At 39.0% G+C, this 21,683-nt stretch overlaps 1 protein-coding gene and 1 pseudogene across 2 annotated transcripts in view; one reads left to right on the top strand and one right to left on the bottom strand.

Annotated features, from left to right (window-relative positions):
• Positions 1–1,342: 1,342 nt before the first annotated feature.
• On the bottom strand, positions 1,343–3,625 carry LOC100712843 (putative monooxygenase p33MONOX; annotated as a pseudogene).
• A 6,323-nt stretch (positions 3,626–9,948) lies between these two features.
• Positions 9,949–21,683, top strand: part of Hif1a (hypoxia inducible factor 1 subunit alpha) — a 52,992-nt gene continuing 41,257 nt past the window's right edge. The window contains exon 1 of one of the 2 annotated variants that reach the window (XM_003472501.5): positions 9,949–10,396. In XM_003472501.5, the coding sequence (XP_003472549.2) occupies positions 10,362–10,396 (35 nt within the window). In that variant the 5' untranslated portion in view covers positions 9,949–10,361. The remainder of the gene's footprint in view (positions 10,397–21,683) is intronic. The other variant, XM_013155206.3, reaches the window with a different exon arrangement.

Raw genomic sequence — 21,683 nt, 5'->3', positions numbered from 1 at the left:
CTGCAAATTAGAGATCAGTCTGGGAAATTTAGTGAGACCCTGCCTCAAAATCAAAAGAGGGCTGGGGGTGTGGCTCAGTGCTGAGGCCCTGGATTCAACTATGTGTACTGAAGAAAAATAAAAAAGAAAGAAAAGAAAAAAACCGAAAACCTCTTGGAATTTCTTTATAATTTCATGCTGAAAATACCTATCATCATTGAAATGCGCTGGTGTCAATTTTTCAGTTTACTACCATTCTCTATAAACTCAAACAAATATATACATTCATTTTGTTTTAATTCTTGCAAGGAAAACAAATGTTTGCCATATGTATCACTACCTAAGCACCTTCTTTTCTAAGTACTTTTTCAAAAAAAAATTGTTCTTGTTATGAGTACATTACAGAGGATAAAGAAAAGGGCTAAGTGCAAAAAACAAAAAGCCAAGAATTATTTATTGAAAGCTAGATTTTCTGTAGTCTGACATATTTAAATTGTGTGCATCTGATGTGTTTCCCTCAAATTTTTTTCCTAAAACTGTGGATTGAATTCAGGATCTTTACAGTTGAGACAGGGTCTTCCTAAGTCACTACATTGCCCAAGGTGAGTTTGAATTTGCAATTCTCCTGCCTCGGCCTCCCCGAATGCTGGGATTTCAGGTGTGCACTGACCCAGCTGCTTGTGTTTCACTTTTACTTATTTATTGTTTTTTTTTTTTTGAGAAAGTAGTAAGGATTTTTTATCATCAAAGCAAGAAAAAGAAACACCAGAAAATTAATTATGACAATTTTAGACTCCAGGGCTTCTCTGTGGAAGGCCAGTTCCTTATGTGAACAAAATGCCACCTAAAACAAAAAACTGCAAACATTTGAGACAGCATTCATGACAATAAACATGCACACAGTGAGGCGAAACACAAAGGCAATTTCTCCTTCCTTTCTTCAGTAAGATATGTGTTGGAAAAAGACAAGAGCTTCGTCTTAGTGAAAAATTCTTCCACTTCCACCACTCCTACTCCACAAAATTTTAGGCTCTGATCTGGACAAAGCTCAAAACAAGATGACACTAACTTTATAGGAACCTGAAGTCTAAAACTGTACTATCTTTACACTAAAAAAAATTAAGTATTTAGGGGTTGGGGATATAGCTCAGTAGTACAGTGCCTGCCTAACACTGCATCCAGGAAAACAAAAAAGCAATATATATATATATATATATATATATATATATATATATATAATGAAAGCAGGAGGCCTCAGGAAAAAAGCATTTTCTGTCTCCCCACCTCTTCGTATGAAAGCAGGAGACTGAATTTTCTCCCCTAGTTTTCAATCCAATTAGACTAAACTCATTTTAAAGTGCAACACTCTTTGTTCTATGATAAAGGGAAGCATGTCTCCTGTGTCAGTGGTCCAGGAAGTATCAAGAGGCATGAAGGAATGGCTGTAGGACAGAATGACCCATTAAGATGACTAAAAAGCAACGTGACTCCAAGTGAGATCCCTCCTTGGCCTGGATGTTGACTGAACCCAGATCTCAAATAGATCTCAAGTCCTGAATGATGAGGCTGGAGCTCAGCACCAGACAGTTAACCTAACCAAATTTGCCTAAATGAGTTAGCAGGTGCCTCCATGCCATGATTTGTCAATACGCATGTTGATCATTATAAAACAATCAAGAGGTCTTAATCGTGGAACAGAATAAACATTATTTACCTAATAAGCAATGATTGAAGTTCCAGTCTAGGATACATGATACAAAAATAGGTCACAAATTTCTCCCAAATCACTGCACAGATTCTTTTAGTCTAAAGCGGTACAGAATGCTTTCTTCTACAGAAGTATAAGATCTGCAATAATGTTTATCAAAAGTAATTTTGTCTCCAGCGGTAGCCCCCGACCTTTTTCTTTTTTTTAGCTGTACTGGGATCGAACTCATGACCATGCACTTGGGTATCCCCTTTTTCAGAGATCTAAAAATGTATTATTCCTATGTCAGAGCCAAGGGAAGTGGGACACAAGAAACTCTTTACCCAGAGCCCTAGGGCAGAAAATACTCTAGAACCCAGTGGGTGAGAGCATATTGAAGTCATGCAGCTTGAGATTATGGGTCTGTGGTGGTGGTTTCTTCGTTTCTATCACTGGGATGTCCATCTTGAGTAGCTTGAAGGATGCTGGATCCAGGCCCAGGCCACTTTAATAGTGAGGGCTTTTGGACTCCTTTGTAGGCCTGGACAGCAAAACCTCAAAGTGAGACTTCTGGAGAGCTCTCAGTCCAAACATGTTCCATTTATCTAATGAGATTCTATCCTTGTCCTCACCTGCAGGATCCATGGTGCTAGGATTTGGGCCAGTTAAGGCTGTGGAGGAACCAGAAGTGAATCAGCCTCTGGACTCCTGTGTCAGGGAAGAGTGAGGGATGCTCCTTGGGTACGACTGGTCTAATGCAGGCTGCTTCTCTTTCCTTTATTATCTTTTCACTTTGCAGCTTTAGTTTGTAGAGTGCGTCTACCACTCGAAGGTACTTGGTCTCCTTGGTGGTGATCTTCTGTGGCGTGTGGCCAGCATCTCTCAACCCTGCCTGCTGTTCAAAATGGTGAATGCTCTCCTTGGTTTGTTTTGTGATCAGAGAACTCATGATGACATGGTAGCTTTAGCCTTCACCACCAGAACCTTGTCTATACTGTCAGTAGCCATGACCAGAGTCATGGATACACTGGCCTTTTCTTCCTCCACCTTCGCAAGGAAATGATACTTGTGCTCTAGAATCACAGGCTTCTACTAGAAGCTGCCATGTCCACCAGAGGAGGAGTCATGAGCACAAGATCTTGTAGGGCATCATCACAGTTGAATGCCCAGTGGCACATCTCAGGGGGCAGGGACAACTTGCCTAGAGGCCCACTAGGCCCAAGAGTGGGCACTTCTGGTCATGTTGAAGCCACTGAAAAACTAGGATCCAAAGTGTTTTTACTATAAAGCATTCAGAGATGAGTCCCTGTCACCACATTGAAATGATGTCACAACTATGTTGACAGACAAATGTTGATAAGGAATGTTGTTCAGCTACTGCAAATTAGCAAAGTTTTCCAGGAAGAGTCCATCCAGAGACTCTGTATTCCCACAATTGCCAAGATACTTGCAGCCCCAAACTGACACTGAAGGGGCTCCAACAACACATGTCTTGGGGCACAGCCCAGCCCCAAGCCATCATGAGAGCAGGGGCAACATTAGCAGTCCTCACCATGATCCAAGGAGCACTAGTTCATGTTTTGTTGTAAAAGATACACTATTCCATATTTTTAGTAGTAATCCAAAATTCAAGTTTTATCTTGCCTCTTTCTCAATCACAGCTCATTATCCAACTAATTATGGATTAGGGGTTAATAATTCATTTGAAAGCACAATAAAATCTTGGTTTGTGAACATAATTTATTCCAGAAACAAGCTTGTAATGCAAAAAACTTGTATATCAAAGTGGGTTTCCCCATAAGAAATAATGCAGCTGGACATGGTGGTCTATTCCTATGATTCCAGCACTCAAGAGGCTGTGTCAGGAGGATTGTTGCAAGTTTGAGACCAGCCTGGGAGACAAAGTGAGTCCAAGACCAGCTTCAACTGCACAGTGAGACCCTGTCTCAAAAAGCCAAAAAAAAAAAAAAAAAAAAAAAAAAAAAAAAAAAAAAAAGAAGAAAGCAAGAAAAAGAAATGGAAACTAAGCTGTTTTGATCCACAACCCCAAAATACTCACATAAAAATGATCATAATACTGTAATATAATACAAAATAATAAAGAAAACACACTATATAAAAAAATAATTAACCTGTACCTATCTTTAAACACTTTCATGGCTGGTATGAGGGACACAAGAGAAAGGAGGGATACTGTGTAGAACGACTTTCCCTATCACTAGCAGAATCACTGCTACTTATAGGCTCAGTGGAATCTTTCTTTTTGTGCAACTTTAAAAAGGAATCTTTCCAGTGACACTGGCTTTTGCCTCATTTGATCATTTCACAGAAATGTGACATTGTATTGTCATTGCACAGATTCATTGCTCACATTGCTGTAGTCTTTAATCAGGGGGCATCTCACATACTACTCACACTGCAAGACACTTTTTTTTTTTTTTTTTGTCTTTTTGAGACAGGGTCTCACTGTGCAGTTCAGACTGGCCTTGAGCTCACTTTGTAGCCCACGCTGATCTTGAACTTGCAATGATCCTCCTGCCTCAGCCTCCTGAGTGCTGGGATTACAAGCATGAGCCACCATGCCTGACACACGGCTTTTTAAAAAAAAATTTAATTTAAAAGGGAATAAAACAGAACAATAAAATGAATTGAAACAGTTATAAGACAGTCAGTAGGAAATCTACAATGGTTACTATATTGCATATTGTCCTCCAAATAGTTGCTCAGATCACTGGCTTTCGGCTTGCAAAGTCAATCAAACAATATAGTTCCTCCAGTTTAGCTGGTTGTTCATGGGGGCGGATACTGTTCTTTTTTCCCTAGCCCAAGACGGCTGGCTCACAGGCGGGGACTTAGTTTTCTTCTTAGTTCTCCCTGAAGACATTGCTTCTTTATCAGTTAAAAATTATTAGAAATGTTGGCTCATAATTTTTAGGACACGTTATTGCAATCCAAGATTTTACTATAATCTTCTAGACTACTTAGGAAGTTCTGCAAGACCCAGGGATGGTAGTACATGCATTAATCCCAGCATTTAGGAGATGGAGGCAAGAGGATTTCTGTGGGTTTGAGACCAGCTTGAGCTACATACTGAGTTAAAGGCCAATCTGAACTACATAGTAAGACCTTGTCTCAAAACACACACACACACACACACACACACACAAAAGAAAAAGAAAAAGAAAAAAAAGTAAGTTCAGCAAAGTGAGTTGGAATGAACCTTGGACATTTATAAAGATTAAAATGTGATTAAATAAGAGTGCTCATCAAGACATACTAATGTAGTAGTAACCTAAATGCATTTATTAGTAGAAGGTGGTAAAGAAAGTGACTTACAATTTATCATATGGGAAATCTTGCTTTTTAGGATTTTAGTATTTAACATGATTGCTTCAATTGTGGGATATTATCTGATTCCTTTGTAATTACATAAAAACCAGTGGGTTGTGTGCCAAGTTATGCAATCATAAACTATATTTTACACTTTTTTGAGAAGTAAATTTAAATTATTCTATTTAGGCTTTTTGAAATGTTAAAAAAAAATTTTTTTTTTGTCTTTTTCTTTTTTATCGGTACCGGGGATCGAACTCACGACTGCCTGCTTGCAAGGCAGGCGCTTATGCCACTGAGCTAAATCCCCAGCCCAAAATGTTAAAAAAATTTAAGTGATTTAGATTTGCTATTACAAAATGCTCATCTTTTGAAATGATAAACCTTTTATGTTATGGCTATAATCACTGGCCAAAGAGAAATACTTATAAATACTATGAAACAGGAAATGATTAAAGATCTCTGCAACTATTCTCACACATGAAGGTGGAAACACCCTGGCCAGTTCCAATGTGAAAAATAGAGAATATAAATGGACTTATTCTAATATAATTGGAAGTCTTGAATAGTTAAAATTGGCTAAACTATAACAGAAGCCCAAGTAATTACTGCTAGCAGAGGCATAAAATTGGGGATCATTATGGTGTTGATCAAAAATGTCTCCCAAAATACTCAGTGGTTCAGAGGTGGAGCTTTCAGAAGGTGACTGGATCATGGGGATTAGTCCATTGAAGTGTTCACAGCTGACTGTGCCGTGAACAGGTAAGGCCTGGTTGGAGAGAGTGGCTCACTTGGGATGTAACCTTGAAGGCTATACCTCCTTTTCCCAGGCCTTTTCTCTCCGGCTCTTCCATTTTCACTCTGCTTCCTGGCTGACATGAGGTGAGCAGTTTTCCTTTGATATGTTCTTCTGCTATGAGTTTCGGCCTCAGAACCAGCTGACCATGGACCTCTGAAATCAGAAGCCAAAATAAACCCCTTCTCCTTTAAACTGTGTATGGTAGGTATTTTACCCCAGCTACAGAAAAGCGACTAATACAGAAAATTAAACCAGAAGTGGTATCATTGCTCTGACTATACCTGACCATACAGCTCAGAAGTCTTTAGAAATGATTTTTCTGGAAAATTTTAAAAATTTTGGAGAATTGAGTTTAAAAAAAGCCTAGAAGGCTACAGGAAGAGCTTGATGGGCAGTTCTGGTGGGAGCTCAGAATATAAAAATGTGGGCCATCAATAATGTATGTGTTCATGAGATTTTAGATGGAAGTAATGAATTTATTGGGAATTGCATCAGAGGCCATTCACGTGAAATTCTGGCAAAGAACTTATCTACATTTTGTCCATGCCCTCAAACTTTGCCTAAGACTGACTGACTGATCTGATGGAAGAAATTTCAAAGCAGCACAATGTTCAGGAAGTGGCATAGGTATTACTGACTGTTTTTAGCCAGATCTACAGAGAGAATCAGGAACAATAAACAGAGAAAAGGTTTTAAAAATAACAACAGTTTGGCCAGAAAAGATATACATGTAAACCTAGGGCTGAAGAAGTTAGAGTTGCTGAAGAAATTAGTGTCATTAAAATGAAGGCAAGTACTTTGCACTGGTATAAGAGGAAAGATACCTTGAATGCACCTTAGGAATTGGGTACACTTACCTATCATAGACGTACAGATGTAAATATAGAAGGGTATTTTAGAAGAGAGTTCCAGGTTGCTTTGCTCACTGAGGGCCGCCTAGGGAGGTTTCCCCCCACAGTAGGCATCTTGGTGGTCAGATGCCACTACAGCCATGGTTCAAGAAAGCCCAGCTACTTCTTAAGTTAGTATCAAATTCTAATGTTGTTTATCTTACGGTGATTTTGCAGACAGGCACAGTGCAAAAATTGTGAAGTCATAGGGGCTTCCACCTGTATTTCAAAGGAAAATCTGGGCAGTTAGGCACCATGGGACTGGATCAGAGGGCTGCTGGGAGCCCCTAAAAGGGCAATGCGTGAATCTGTGAGAATGAAGTCAAAGCTACAGAGTTTCTAGGAAGTTGTAGATGCCAGGAACAAAGAAGATGTCAGTGAAAGCTGTAGGCAGTAAGCAAAGTCAGCCCAAGAGAGAGCCTACGTGAATGGCAACAAGCAATGTCACATGGGTGGGACGGCACAAGCCTTTTGGAGCTCACACCGTACCACCATGTGATCCGATGCTATGCATGAGTCTACAGGATTTAGTATTTACTCTGCTGAGTTTTGGTCTTCCTTCAGGTTGATTCCTTTCTATTTCCCTATTTCTCCCTTTTGGAATGGGAGTATCTGTTCTGCACCTATGTGGCTTGGAATTTTAAAATTTTTGTTGTTGTTGTTATTTGTATGTTTTTACAGGAGCACACAATTAAGAGTATCCTTGAATCTCTAAAGGGAATGTGGCCTTGCACTTTGAGCAATTCTGGAGCTGAGACTTTTGAGATTCTTAGAGATGTATAATGAGATGAACATGAGCATTTTGGTGTCTGGGGAAGAACACTATGGTTTAAATAAAAACAGTCCCCATAAAGCTCATGTGTTTAGCAGTGGGGTTGATGATTAGCTTATGTAAGCACTAACCTCATCAGAGGATTAATCCTTGGATGACTTTGTAAATGAACGTGCTGTTAGGTTGAGGGACCTGGTTGGAGGGAATAGGAAACTGGGGATATACTCTCGAAGGGAGCATCCTGTCCCTTAGTCCTTCCTCTCTGCCTTTCTGGATGTTCCCTGCACTATTTCCCAGATGCCATTAGGAGAACAGCTTTGCTCTGATATGCCTTCGACTATGGCATTTATTAGTATTTCTCCAATTTCTCCTCTGTTCAGTCTTCGCTGCCTGCAACACTACTTGAGCTTCCTTTCTTGCCAGACTCATAGCATTTTAAATCATTCTGCTGGACTCTGCTCTTCTCAAATAAATCTGGCTAAAAGCCCCCAACAGTAACCATGCCACTGCTTCAACATGAGACTGTCTTGAAATTTCTTCTGTGAGATGAATTAGTCCCCTGCCCTTAATCTCAATCTCAGTCAAAGTCTCCAGACATGAGCAAAATGAAGACAAACTGTGCAGAGCCATGGTGCACATCATCTGGACTCCAACAACCAATGCAGTCCTTCTTCCCAGGAGAAACCTCCTGAACAGAGATTTTATGGCAGGATTCCTATCTGGTCTTCTGACCTCTGACCAGAAGCTTCCATCAAGTAAAGCCTAATGTGTTTTAGCTCTGCTTTTTCAGACAGCACTTCTGAATCTTTCCAAACTCTTCCCACAAGCCAATCCTAAAGGCCCCTGAACCGCATGGTCAGGTACAGTCACATCAGTGGCCCTACTCGCAGTATCAAATTGTTTTAGTCACTTTCCTTGTTACTGAGACAAAATACTTGACATGTAAAGTTCCAGGAGGGAAGGCTTGTTTAGCTTACAGTTTGTAAAGGTTTCAGAACTGGCTCCAAGACAGATTGGGATGGCAGACAGGCATTGCAGAGGAGAAACAGTTCATGGCAGGCAGAAGGTGGCAAAGCAACCACTGCTGTTTCTATGGCTTATATCTTATCCAGACTACAGTAGTGCAGGTAGCACTCACAGCCTTAATCCTAGTGCTCTTGAGCCCAGCACTGCAGCACGAGTCCATCCCAGCATTGAACAGTCTAGATCCAGCCACCTCTGAAAAAAGACTCACCTATGGCTGCATAAGGCTTTGGGGGACCTCTAGACATAAGCAACACACACTCATATATACTCACACACACTCCCTCAAATGTGTATTAATTTCTGTAAACTGAAATGGGAATTTAATTGAAGTAACATTTTCTTGTTTCCTAGCTTGAAATGTAGAGAGCACTACATGAACATAACTAAAATTGATTGGCAGTTTCTCAAATTGTCCCAGAATAAAACCACAAAGTTGGAATTCCACTTCCTCACCCTTTCAACAACAAAAGAATAGTAACTTTCCCCCAAAGAATCTACTGTCAAGCTGGGCTTAGCTTAAAATAAGTTTTAAAAAAAAAAAAGACTAATGGACCTAAAATTTATGGCTCCGCAGGCAATAAGTAAATTTTATTTAGTAGCTTCCTAAATCAGCATTACTGGCTGCCACATCCAGTTCACTCGGGGGGGGGGGGGAGGGGGGCCAACCCCGGCCCTGGTCTGGGTAAGGTTTGGAAAATCTCTCTCCAGTTTACACCCTTGAAGCGATAAGCTAAAGCCAGTCTTGCCCCTTTTCTTAATTCATTTAAGATTTTCTTTAGCGCTTTCAAAAGTAGCAAAAGTGTCTCTGCAGCCACTTTTCCTATTCTTGCCCTGAACCTCGGGCTTATGTCCTCAATTTATTAAAGCCATTTGTATCTATGTTAAAAGGTTAAGACAGTTTCCGATTTGAACACTTCCCTGCAATTTCAACTAGTTGCCGCGAAAAGTTTATGGCAAGAGGAGCGTGTTTTACACTTTTCATCGCATCTTGGCGGACAGGAGGGAGGGACGAGGCGAGGGCCCGGCCTGGGCACCGGGCGGCCCGGTCGGAAGACCGAAAGGCGGCGAGGAGCTGCGAGCAAGTCCGCTTTGTGCCGGGCACGCTGCAGAGCCTCGCGACTCCTGCAACCACAAGAAGAGGAAGACGGGAGGCCGGCGTGGCATTCGCCCGCCGAATACCTTCTCAGCAGCGCCCCCCAAAGACGGCCCTGCGCCCCCTAGGAGGAGAGGGGAGGCGGCCCGAGATCCATCCACGGCACGGCCGCGCCCCTCGCCCTTGTCCCGGCCCTCCCCGGGCGCACACAGACGAGCACGTGAGCGCCGCAGCGCGTCCCAGCTGTGCCTCAGCTGAGCGCTTCCTTATTGGTTGAGAGGAACGTGGGCTGGGGTGGGGCCTGGCCGCCTGCGTGGCTCGCCATTCGCTGTCGGGGCACCCGCCTCCCCCTCAGGTGAGGCGGGCCTGCGGGCGCGCGCTGGGCTCGGCGGGCCGGCGCGTTCCCCGTCTTCCTCCAGCCCCGCGCGCCCGAGCGCCGGAGCGCGCCTCCGCCCTTGCCCGCCCCCTGCCGCTGCCTCGGCTCCTCAGAGCGCAGAGCAGCCTCGTCTGAGGGGACGGGAGGACCGTCCTCGCCGCTGCCGCCGCTTCGGGCACCGTCGGTCCGGACCCTGACAGGCATCCCCGGGGAGAGGCTGCGCCGCCCCCGGGCCCCTACTGTCCACCGCGCCGTCGGCCCCGAACCTCGGCTCTTGGAGGGCTTTCCCGCCTCGCCCGCCGCCGCCGGCCTCGCGCTCCTCGTCGCTCCGCGTGGGGAGGCTGCAGCGCTAGGCCCAAGCGAGCCTGGGGGCCGCCGGCCGGGGAGGCGTCGCAGGCACCGATTCGCCATGGAGGGCGCCGGGGTCGCGAGCGACAAGAAAAAGTAAGCGGGCCCTCCTCCGCCGCCCCTTCCTCCCGCCGGCGCCCCCGCCCCGGGCCTTTTTGTCTCCGCGCCTCGCCCTCCCTCGCCTCCCCCAGCCTCGCGGGCCGGCTCCCCTACTGTCCACGTCGCCATCTTGTCGTGGGGGGTGGGAGACGCCTGCACGGTGCCTTCCAGCCGGGTCCGAGCCCCGCCGCGCACCGGGCCGCCGCCTCCCGACCTGGCCTCCTCAGTTCCCCGTCCGGAGGGGATCCCCGGGTCAGCCTCGCCTGTGCCGCCGCCGTGGGCACCCCGCTTCCGCTCTTTCCCGCCCGGTCCTCATGATCATGCAAACGCGGCGGCGGGCTTCTTGGTGGGCTCGGCCTCGGCTCCGACCTGGGGCGCGCGCTGTCGGGGGCGATCTCGGTCGGCCGGGCCGCTGCGTCCCTGCCTTTGTGCCTGGGGATTGCCTGCGATGGCCTTACCATGCTAACTTTTCAGTTTTCGCGTGCGAATTTTGTGTCATTTTGTTTTAATCGTCTTGAAAAAAATTTTTTAAAAACTTGCCCAACTTAGCCTTAGGAAAATAGCAACATTTAAAACAGAACTTCAGAATTGGATACTTGGGTTTTTATCACCTGTCACGAGGGCCCAGACGCTGTAAAAGAGTATATGCCTCATTCATCCCTTCAAAAATCTTGAAAATGTAGTGGTTGGTTAGGCTTAGGCAACCAATTTTAATGAGATTGGGAAGAAAGTATGTGATTAGGGCAATCGAAATACAGTAGTAAAGTGATGCAGCAAGAGTGTTCAGAGCTGTCTCCTTTTCCTGAATTTAAGTATTGAAAGAGAACCTTTAACATATATTCGAATTAAAAATCATTCTATTAGAACTTAATGCAAGTTTATGAAACACTTTAAAGTTTGAGCCTAAGGATCAGATTAAGGGTTATGGATTTATTGAGTCTGTGGTATTTAGAGTGACACCTACCAGTCTCCAACACACAGTGTTATCTAATACTCTAACCTTGAGGAAATTTTAAGAGATTGAAGGTTTCTAGTAAGGGTTGTGGTTAGTAGACCGGGTTTACTGTCAAGACCTTGCATTCTTCTGGGAGAGATTAATTTTTCTTATCAGTATCCACTGTTTTGTCAATCCCTTGTCTGGGTACCTGTTCAGTAGGTTAAGTTTTCAATTTCTGTGCACTGAAGAAAAACTTAAAAAATGAGCAGACAGGTCTAGACCTAATTTCAAGAGTTAACAGAGTTAGTTGCAGTTAATTTTGTAAAAGTGATTACAATGCTGTCCATGAAATGAGCCTGATACCTTGTAAACCTAAAGCAATTTACCGCTGTGGAGTGACAATTTTTATCCTTACATACTGAACTGTGTTTAATGCAAAGCGTTTTTACACGACGACCATTTTTATATACAATATTATATTCATTTCTTTGCTCATCACTTAAAAATATGAAAAGCAGCATTACAATGAATGAATTAGCTATATTGCATCAGCCCAAGTGCTAAATGAGTTTTTGGATTTTCGTCAGTTCCATGTTATTTAAACTTTTCTCATTTGAAAGTTTAGCATTGCTTAGATCAGCTGGGATTATGTTTCTTACCATAGGCGTTCTAATATAAGTTAAAAATAATATAAACACCCAGTGGTTATTCAACAATCCTTAGATGCTGTTGACAATTATTAAAGGTTTTTTGAAAGATAAAAAAGGAATAATTTTCTTATAATTTTTCCATTGTAAGTGCTCTCAACGTGAGAACAAGGGAAACAATTTTGTCTTTTTAAAAGAAGGGCTAGAAAACTTAAAATAAAAAATTGGAAAGAATCAGAACAGAATGTGTAATAGTTTTTTTTTTTATTTAAGGAGAAAAAGAAAAAAAAGGGTACAAGTAATATAAAATTTAAATAAATAGTAAGAAATCACTAGTTAATAGATTACATATTCTCATCTTAGAAATAGTTGTTCAAGTTACAAAATTGAAGCATATAAAGTGGACTTTCAGACAGAGTGCAGACAGTTTTGTTCAATGGTCCAAAAAAAACTCAGTAATATGGTTATCTATCTTATACACTTAAACATATATGCAGTTATAACCTTTAGAGCACTTTCTTTTTTTTTTCTTTTCTTTTGTACAATGACAGTTTAGAATGTGTAATAGTTTTAACATAAGGCATTTCCTGTTGATTCTTAAGTACTTGGGGCAGGACTTATTTAGTAGCACATGTGTGTACATTTTTATATTTTGAAGGATTGTGAAGTGGTTCATTGTTCTGTTTCAAGGCTTCCAGCTAAAATCCTTCAGTTTTTCCTAAGCAGGTGATTAAAGTAAAAAATCTCTTAGAATAGATGCGTTCTTAATGTCTTTAACTTGGTCCACTGAAAGAACCTGTTTCATTTATTAGAATTTTTTGCTTCTTGCACTTTGCTTTATCCCCGTGTGTGAAAAATTAACTTGTTTGGTGATTTAGAGCATAGGATGTGGAGGCAGACACCTCTGAGTTAGGAGTACCAGTCTTTACACTAATGTCTCAGTAGTGTATTCCATCCATTTGAAATAATGTTAGTAATAACCACCTTAGCAGTTACTATGAAGGTTAGTTAAGATAATGTATTTAAATCACTTTGGCCAGTGCCCAAGAAGCCTGGTAACACTGTGGTTTTAAAGATAGGTGGGTTTTGTTGAAGTTCTACTTTAGATTCCACACTTAAAAACTCTTGTTTTGCAAATTCTCCCAGATACTTCAGTTTCTCTTCTGTCTTAGGTATCTGTCCAAGATATCCTAAAGAGGTGAAGAGACTAACAGTGGATTCAGAACTTGAAAAGGGGCTTTTTGTTTGTAGAGCAGTACATCCCTGGGTCACCTTGGCTTCTAGCATAGTTATATTTTTGAGCATCTTATCTACTCTGGGCCCCCTCTTTACAGTTCCTCACCCAGTGTGTAATAGATTTAACATAAACAAATGGATTACTTTAAATTCACTCTGGATTCTAGAGTCCCAAACACATACACCAGTCACACAGTTCATTTCAGCAAGATAGGTGTAAGGCATTGCAATTTTAGGAGTTGCAGTAATTTAAACATCTTTTTTAATGATTCCAAAATTTAGGCAGTTTTATTATTGAGCGTGAGTTGATTAAATACTGTGATTGAAGCACCTACACTGGTAGAAAAACTGTCCCTTGCTTATGACTTTTTGAGTCAAGACTGTTGGGTTTCATCTCAACCGTCTTCAAGCTTGTATTTTTGGTCTGATTTTTATGGCACAATCTGTGTGAAACACTGTGTTCTTCTATAAATATGTGTTTCCTGAACTATCAAGTTGTTTTAAATTGTTGGAGCTCACTCCTATTGTTCAGGACAAAGCACTTTGTGCAGTTAGGAGAATATTTGATTTTCGTACCTATTAACTTCAGTTATCTTTGCGGTTCTAATGGTGTCTAGACTCATACTAGATTTTTTAGTTACATTCTATTGTTGTATGTCAGGAATGTTGTGTAGGAATCTGAGGGGGACAAATAAGTCTCTTGCTTTTTAAAGAACTTTAAATAGTTTATGATGTTCTGTGCTGAAGTAAAATATTGTTACACATGATATTAAGGATTGGATTAAATTGCTATGCTGTTCATAAATTACTTCTCTTAAATGTAATATTTGAAAATTTAGGTATTTGAAATACTGTCTCTTATCTGAGATTGTTAATATAGGTTTGTTTCACAACCTGGGGAAAATAATCTAGATTTAAATGTGTTGTTGGATTAGTTTTGTGTCAAGAAATTGATTTTAGTGTACTTTGGAACTAGTTATCCAGTTGCTGGATTTTACCCTGGCTTTGGCTGCTTGCTCATTTGGATGTGTTGCATATGTTTTCTACTTCATTCTGAGAGTTTAGCAGAAATTATACCAAGACAAGCCAGTTTTTTTGTTGCTTAGCATTTTTGATAAAAGTTTAACTTATGTTGGTTTGGTATGGTGGCTCACAACTATAATTTCAACTATAACTTCTCAGCTCAGGAGACTGAGGGATGAGGATTGCAATTTCGAGGCCAACTTAGACAATTTAGAGAGACCCTGTCTCAAAATAACATAAAATAAAAGGGCTGGGGATGTAGCTATGCACTAGAGCACTTGCCTACCATGTACAAGACTCAAGGTTATGTCTCTAATACTGTCCCAAACAAACAAAACTATTTTGTACATGCATTTGAATTTGATATTAAAATTCATGTTTTCCATAATAAAAAACAAATAAGCTTGTATCTGTTTGCCAGACATAGAAAAATCTGGTTTATAAAATTCAAAATTGTAAATTTTGAATCATAAAATTATCCCATGACTTTTTTACTCTGTAACTTTTGAAGTGATTTTATTTTTAAATTGTGACTAAAGAAAGGCAGTAGTGTAAAAATCCCCATCCTAAACATGTTCTAAGTGTACAATTCAGTACTGGCAAGTATATTCACAGTTGTGTGACCAGTCTCTAAAATTTACTGTGCAAAACTGATACTTTACTCAGTGAACAACTTGCTTGCTTGCTTGCTTGCTGCTGTGCTTTATCTTTTTGGTTTTTTGAGACAGAGTCTTGCTATGCATTCAAGTTGGCCTTGGACTCACTTTGTAACCCAGGCTGGTCTTGAACTTGTAACGATCCTCCTGCCTCATCCTCCCAAATGGTGGGATTACAGGTGTGTGACACCATGCCTGGCCAACTCCCTTTCTTTCCTCCTTTACCTGGCAACCCTCCTACGTGGAACCCCCTGTGACCACCATTCTACTACTATTTCTACAAATTTGACTGTCCTAGGTACTTCACAAAAGTAGAATCATGCAATTTTTCTCTGCTTTTGTGACTGGCTTATTCACATAGTGTAATATCCTCAGGGTACACCCATGCTATAGCAACTGTCACGTTTTCCTTCTTTTAAAGACTTGATAATATTCCATTGTATGTGCAAACCACATTTCATTAACATTATTAGACAGTTGGGTTGGTTCTACCTCAAACATTGTACTGTTGTGGGTGTGCAAATCCTTCAGGGTTCTCCTTTCAATTTTTTTTGCATATACATACTAGGATTACATGCATGCTGGATTACTATATGGCAACTCTTAATTTTTTTAGGTAATACCATACTGTTTTCCATAGCAGTTGCACCATTTCACGTTCTTCCCATAATGCAGAAGCATTCTGTATCCGTGTTCTACCTAACACTTATTTTCTGGGTTGGTTTCTTTGTTTGTTTGTTTGGTGTGTGTTGGTTTATTTTCTTGGATGGGGGGGTTGGTGATAGACATCTTATATGGATATCTCCAAGTGATTGTATTTTTAAAGTTTTGTGGATAATATACAAACTTCATGTTAGCTATAGGAAAATAAAAAGAAGGGGAGGGGGAATCAATTTGCTAATGGAAGCTTCAATAGAAATTACATTAAATACCTTTATTTTTATTAAGTGTCTTTAAATTGGGAATTTTTCTAGTGATTTAAAAAGATATAATCTACCATTTACATTTTCAGAAAAAAAAATACTTAGCATGAAAGTGTATGCCTGTTCTGTTGTTGATAAAGCCCCATTTACTTAGTAACTTTGTTTTTAGAAACTTTATTAGAAACCACCCCCAAGATGTTATCTTTTCGTTGTTCTGATGATTTTGTCACTTGAGTGTTTTTTCATTTTAGAATTTCATTTGATTATAATACTGAACATCTAGATGATCTCAAGGTTATGATTTTGAAAATTTACAGTCTTGTGGGTGGGAAATCTAGTGAGGAAGCCTTACATAATTTTAATTCTTCACTTGGTTTGAAAATCACAATATATTTAAGCAAATTAAAAGTACTCAATATTGCAATTTTCACTCATTAGAGACAAGTGCTGCTTGTTTCTTTTTTGGAATAGTTTTTGAAGGTATTTTTCCAACTTAAAAAAAATGCAAGTTTTATGGTACAAAGTAAACAATGCGGAAAGGCATAATTAATGTCTTTAAGGATTGGGCTGTATATCTGTTCTTAATAAATCTTTTAAATTCAGATACTAAGCATATTTCTTTAAAGTGATCTTTCCTTCCATTTTAAGTCTACATTGTGCTTTTGCCCCTGACCAACTTTTCATAGGAATTTTTCTTATGATTTGGAATCCTTCTCTTTACTTTAGAACTTTCATCAATCTTGTGTTTTCATTAATTGGTGCCTTTTTGAAATTTACAGTATCAGAACCAAGCTATGGAATATATTTTGTTAACAAATATATAACTATGTAACATATACATAGCTTTGAAAGTAAGGCAGCACCTTTTAAGGTATGTTGAAAGTTTCTTTCAAGTCTGTGTATTCACTGAGCTAAAAAAATATATATATATATATAGATAGATAGATCAGACTGGAAAATTTGCTAGGTAAATGTGTGGAAGTACCTTTACTCTTGTTTCATCTTCAGTAAACTTTTATTAAGTATGTGTGATATAGCTGTCTGGCTCATAGTAGTTAAGAGCACACCCTCTGGAGCCTGACTGTCAGGTTCCACTGTGTACTCTTGAGTACGATAATTAACTTCTCTGTGCATCCATTTCTTATGTTGTGAAGACTGAATGTGTATGTATTCCTTAAAACAATGTTACACACAATAAATACAGTATAAATGATATTTGTTGATATATAGGTAGTTGGCTTAGGTAGTGTAACAAGCCTAGGTTATAAATGTTCTTCAAAAATTCAGTCTTAAGACTCAGCCATGGGACAGGTGAGTTTGAATACAACTTTAGTATTAGAGGCCATAAGTTATCAAACTGTCAAATCCTTAAGGAATGTATTTGGTTCAACTCTGTTGTACTAAAATAAGAATATTCTAAAATTCTTGGAAAATTTGGATATACTTCAGACCTGGCCTTTAGGTTTCCTATTAGTTGACTGCAGTCTGACTCTTCCCAGAGAATGTGATTTATACATATACACACATTCCCGTTCGTAGTGTTATTTTTAAAAGTTTTATATTTCTTTACTGATATTTTAAAAAATTACATAAATAACACATACATCTTCTCATTGTAAAAATTGTTAAACTATAAAATAAGTATTGAGTGAAAATTCCAAAGACCCTTTGACCATTACCATCAGAGTCACTCTTACTTGCTTGATCACGTTACTACTCTTAAGAACTTACTGTGTCTTTCAAAGAGCCTTTTCACATACCTAATTTATTATTTACATAATTTAGAATATATTTGTTCTGCCTAGCTCTGTTTACATATACTATCTCATTTAATCCTTTTTCATTATTGGATGTGTTTTGTTAGTGGTGTAAAAGCTACTTTATTTTTCTTAACTACTAAATATTCCTTAGCATTGGCTACATCATAATTTATTTAATTGTAAGTACATAGAAAAATGTGCATGTAATTCTTCCACTAAGAGATAACTACTGTTAACATATTAATGTATTTCTTTTCATGTCTTTTATATGTGCATATGTTTTCATAAGCCAAAATTGTATAGGTTAGCATACTTTTTTTTCACTTTCTCTGATCTTTTTCTGCTTTAAATGTTTACAATAGTATTGTAGTTACTATTGTGGCAGTATTTCTTCATTAAAAGTATGAAGTGCATTTAATGACTGTGATCCCAGTTCCTCTGGAAGCAGGCAGGAGGATTCCAATTTTGAGGCCAACTTGGGCAACTTAGAGAAGACTTTTCTCAAAATGAAAAAGTGGAAAAGCATGGGGTTGTAGCTCAGATATAGTGCTTGCCCATCATGAGAGAGGCCTTTGAGTTCAATTCCAAGTAGCACCAAAGGAAAGAAAGAAGCACTGGAATTAGTATGTTGCCTGAGTTTGAGTATTAGTTCTGTTTCTAACTAGCAAGTGTGACCTAACTTCTCTGTGATGTAACTTCTCTGTGCTTTCATTTTCTTTGCTGTGACTGCCTAATAGTTAACAGGATGACATATTTAGAACAATACCTTGTGTTAGACAGCAATATTTCTACATTTTTTGAAACTGTAAACTACTATGAAATTTTAGTTCATTGTCAGGAATACAAAGATGAAAATAGACTTTTGGTAACTCATTTTAGATGAATGCTTATTAATGCTTTCATTAATTTTAGAATTTTACTGTGAATGTTAATCAAGGGATTCTAAGACTTTAAGAATATGAGAGATTTGAAATTATAAGAGCCATTTAATGGAAACTAACATCGTCATCATTCTGAAGTTTATGTGGCCTTTAAGAAATTTTTAAGAGATCATTGTTAACATTCATTATTTTGACCCACTAACTTTTTTCCTTCTCTTAAATAAGTACTGGGCAGTTTTGAGAGTATCTCTTCCAAAATGTGAGTACATTTAAGTAGTAATGGTAGTAATGAATATCATTTAGTGATATGAAATTACAATTCCTCTCAATTTTGAGCTTGCCAGTCTTAGTTTCATTTAATGTTGAAGTTATAATTTGAAGCATAATTGATGGTTTTTAGCTAAGGACCAAATTCTTTGCTGACAGTGATTGTAAGTTAGTGAATGTAATCCAAAATGATAATAAACTTAAAACTCTCTAATGTGAAAAACCTATTAAATGTATACTATAATAATAAATACTATTTCGAATGCCATGAAGGCGACATGACTGCTTGAAAACTCAAGATGAGTGCAGATTTTCAGACCTTGATAAAGGCCTCAGTAACTGCTGCTGTCATGCATTTCTCCTCTTTTGATTGACTCTTAACCACCTGGACAAAATCTGTGAGCTGCACTGCGTTTCCAGAATTCTTGGATCACATAGGGGATCTTCCCCACCATTCAATTTAGTGCATTACTGGGTTCAGTTTCCAGTAGTGCACATGCTCATACATGTACATGCACACACACACTCACACTCCAGTCATTCTTGTGTTTGGGGCATTTAGACTAAAGCTCCCCTATTAATGAAGTTGTGATTCACAACTTCAGCCTTTAATTTGTGTTTTTTTTCTCAATAAATTATAAGAAGCAGAATTATGGGTCAAAAATGTATGAATTTTAAAGCTTTCAGTACTATGGGCTGTTTATCTTTTAGAAAGTTTGAGCTAATTTATACTTTCTAGCAGCATTGGAGTGCCACTTTGTTAAACATCACCATCATTAATGTTTGCTTTTTATTTGAACCCTGACAGTTGGAGTAGGATGGTGTTTTTATTGCAAGTGACAAAACACAACTTAAGCTAGTTTAAGGGGCCAAAATGAGTTACTGGCTCATGCGGGCTGGCTTTGGAGGAACACATGCAGGTTTAAGGAACACTTAAGTCCAGAATCTCAGCTGATGTCCTATGAGTGTAATCCCTGACTTTGTGCCAATTTATGTATGTTGCACTGTCTGCAGTCCTAGTAGCACTGTACTGCTGCTCACAGTTATGAAAAATAATGATCCATATGGTTTGTGAAAAGAAAATAAAAAGAAACTTCCTCTCTCTTCCAGCGTTTGTGCATCAGGTTTTTGAAAGAATGCTAAATTAGCTAGGCATAGTGTTGCACACCTCTGATCTCAGCATTTGGGAGGCTGAGGCAGGAGCATCATTGTGAGTTTGAAGCCATCCTGAACTACACAGTGAAACTCTGTCTAAAAAAAAAAGAGAGAGAGAGAAAGAAAAAAAGACTGCTAGTTTACCTTGGTTGGACTAGTTACTATAAACCATGAGTGGGGATCCTGACTATGTAAGTCAGATCATTTGTCTATCTTCCTGTAGATTATTATCACTTCACACACAGATTCTTAATGCTGGTGTTGAGATAATGAGCTACTGGTTTTGTTGCAGATCATATTCTGTAGAGCTTTCTATGAAGTGTAGACCTTCTATTATTCCTGCCTAACTATTCCTGCCATAACTTGGAAAGTTTCAAATCTCTTCGATGAAGTAGGGTTTTCATTTCATATCTCTAAGAAAATAATGATAATAGCTTAAACTTGAACTTTATTATCTGTATCACTTAAATAGCTGTGATCCCAGCTCTCAGAAGGCCGAAGCAGGAAGATTGCCATGAATTTGAAGCTAGCCTGTTTTTTCTCAAAGAAAAAACAGAGTTGCTTTAAAAGATTGTGATAAAGATAAAATGAGATATTAGCCCTCTGAAATCCTTAATAGTTCTTGGTACAGAATAAGGGCTTAATTAAAAAGTATATTGATATTTATAGTGTTACAGTAATTATTAAATTGTTTTCTGACGAGTTTCACTCCTTGACATTAGTATGTTTGGAATCCCTCAAGTCTTCTTATAAACTTTTGTCCTTTGAACCAAGTCACTAGCAAACCAGTAATGGCGATAAAATAATTAATGTTTCTTTTCTTTCACTTAGATTTTTTTGCTATGAATATCTGATCTTTGTAGATTAAATGAAGTTACTGGTTTTTAATATAGTCATGTTCCATTAAAAATAATTATTTTCCTCAGTGATAATTACAAAAAGAAAAATATATATCCAAAGGACATATTAACTGGCAGAGAATGGGAAGTTAAGAAAGCCTACTTTTAGCTAGACATAGTGGCACATGTAATCCCAGCACTCTGGGAAACTGAAGCAAGAGACTTGTAAGTTGCAGTTCAGTATGGACAGTTAGCAAGAACCTGTCTTGGGTGGATGGATGAATGGATGAATGGACAGACGGAGACAGATTAGGGGTATATGATGGGCCTGGTTTCAATCTCTTAGTACCACAAAAGACAGAAAAAACAAAGCATACTTTTAAATACTTTTGGTGTCAAACAACTTACTAAATGCCTTTTAACTTGTTCACAGAAGAATTGGGAAACGCCTGCTTTTGTAGATATTTAAAATATATATGTAAGTTGGTTACCTTTGCTGTGACTGGAGGGAGGGATATTTCTCTATCTGGTGTGAATAAATTGACTATATGTAGCTCTAAAACTTTTCTTGAATTGTTGGTCATGATTCTAAGTATCTAACCAGTATAGCCTGTACCAGATGGTTGCACATTCATTCAACAGATATTTGTATGTTTGATTTTTCAAATATGACAGTTCAATATTCAGATTTCAGTGATGAGTCATTTTCTATAGCTTGTTCCGTTTTTTAATTTTTAAAAATGTGATTGCAACTTTTAGTTCTTGGAAAATACTTAGTTGGGGATTTAAGTTTTGTTAAATATCAACCATTTTAAGATATATCACCAACAGCGTGTATTTACTCGTTTGTCCATCTATTTTTACAGTTGTTTTTAGAGATGAGCATAAGGCATTCTCACAAGAGAGCGTATTCATTTTTGGCAATTGTGAATGTTAGGAAATTCTTTATTCTAGTAATTC

The sequence above is a fragment of the Cavia porcellus genome, unplaced genomic scaffold, assembly GCF_034190915.1.
Source record: "Cavia porcellus strain 051 isolate PalLab524CR breed Dunkin Hartley unplaced genomic scaffold, mCavPor4.1 scaffold_31, whole genome shotgun sequence".
Classification (NCBI taxonomy): Eukaryota; Metazoa; Chordata; class Mammalia; order Rodentia; family Caviidae; genus Cavia; species Cavia porcellus.
This window is presented reverse-complemented; position numbering and strand designations above follow the sequence as displayed.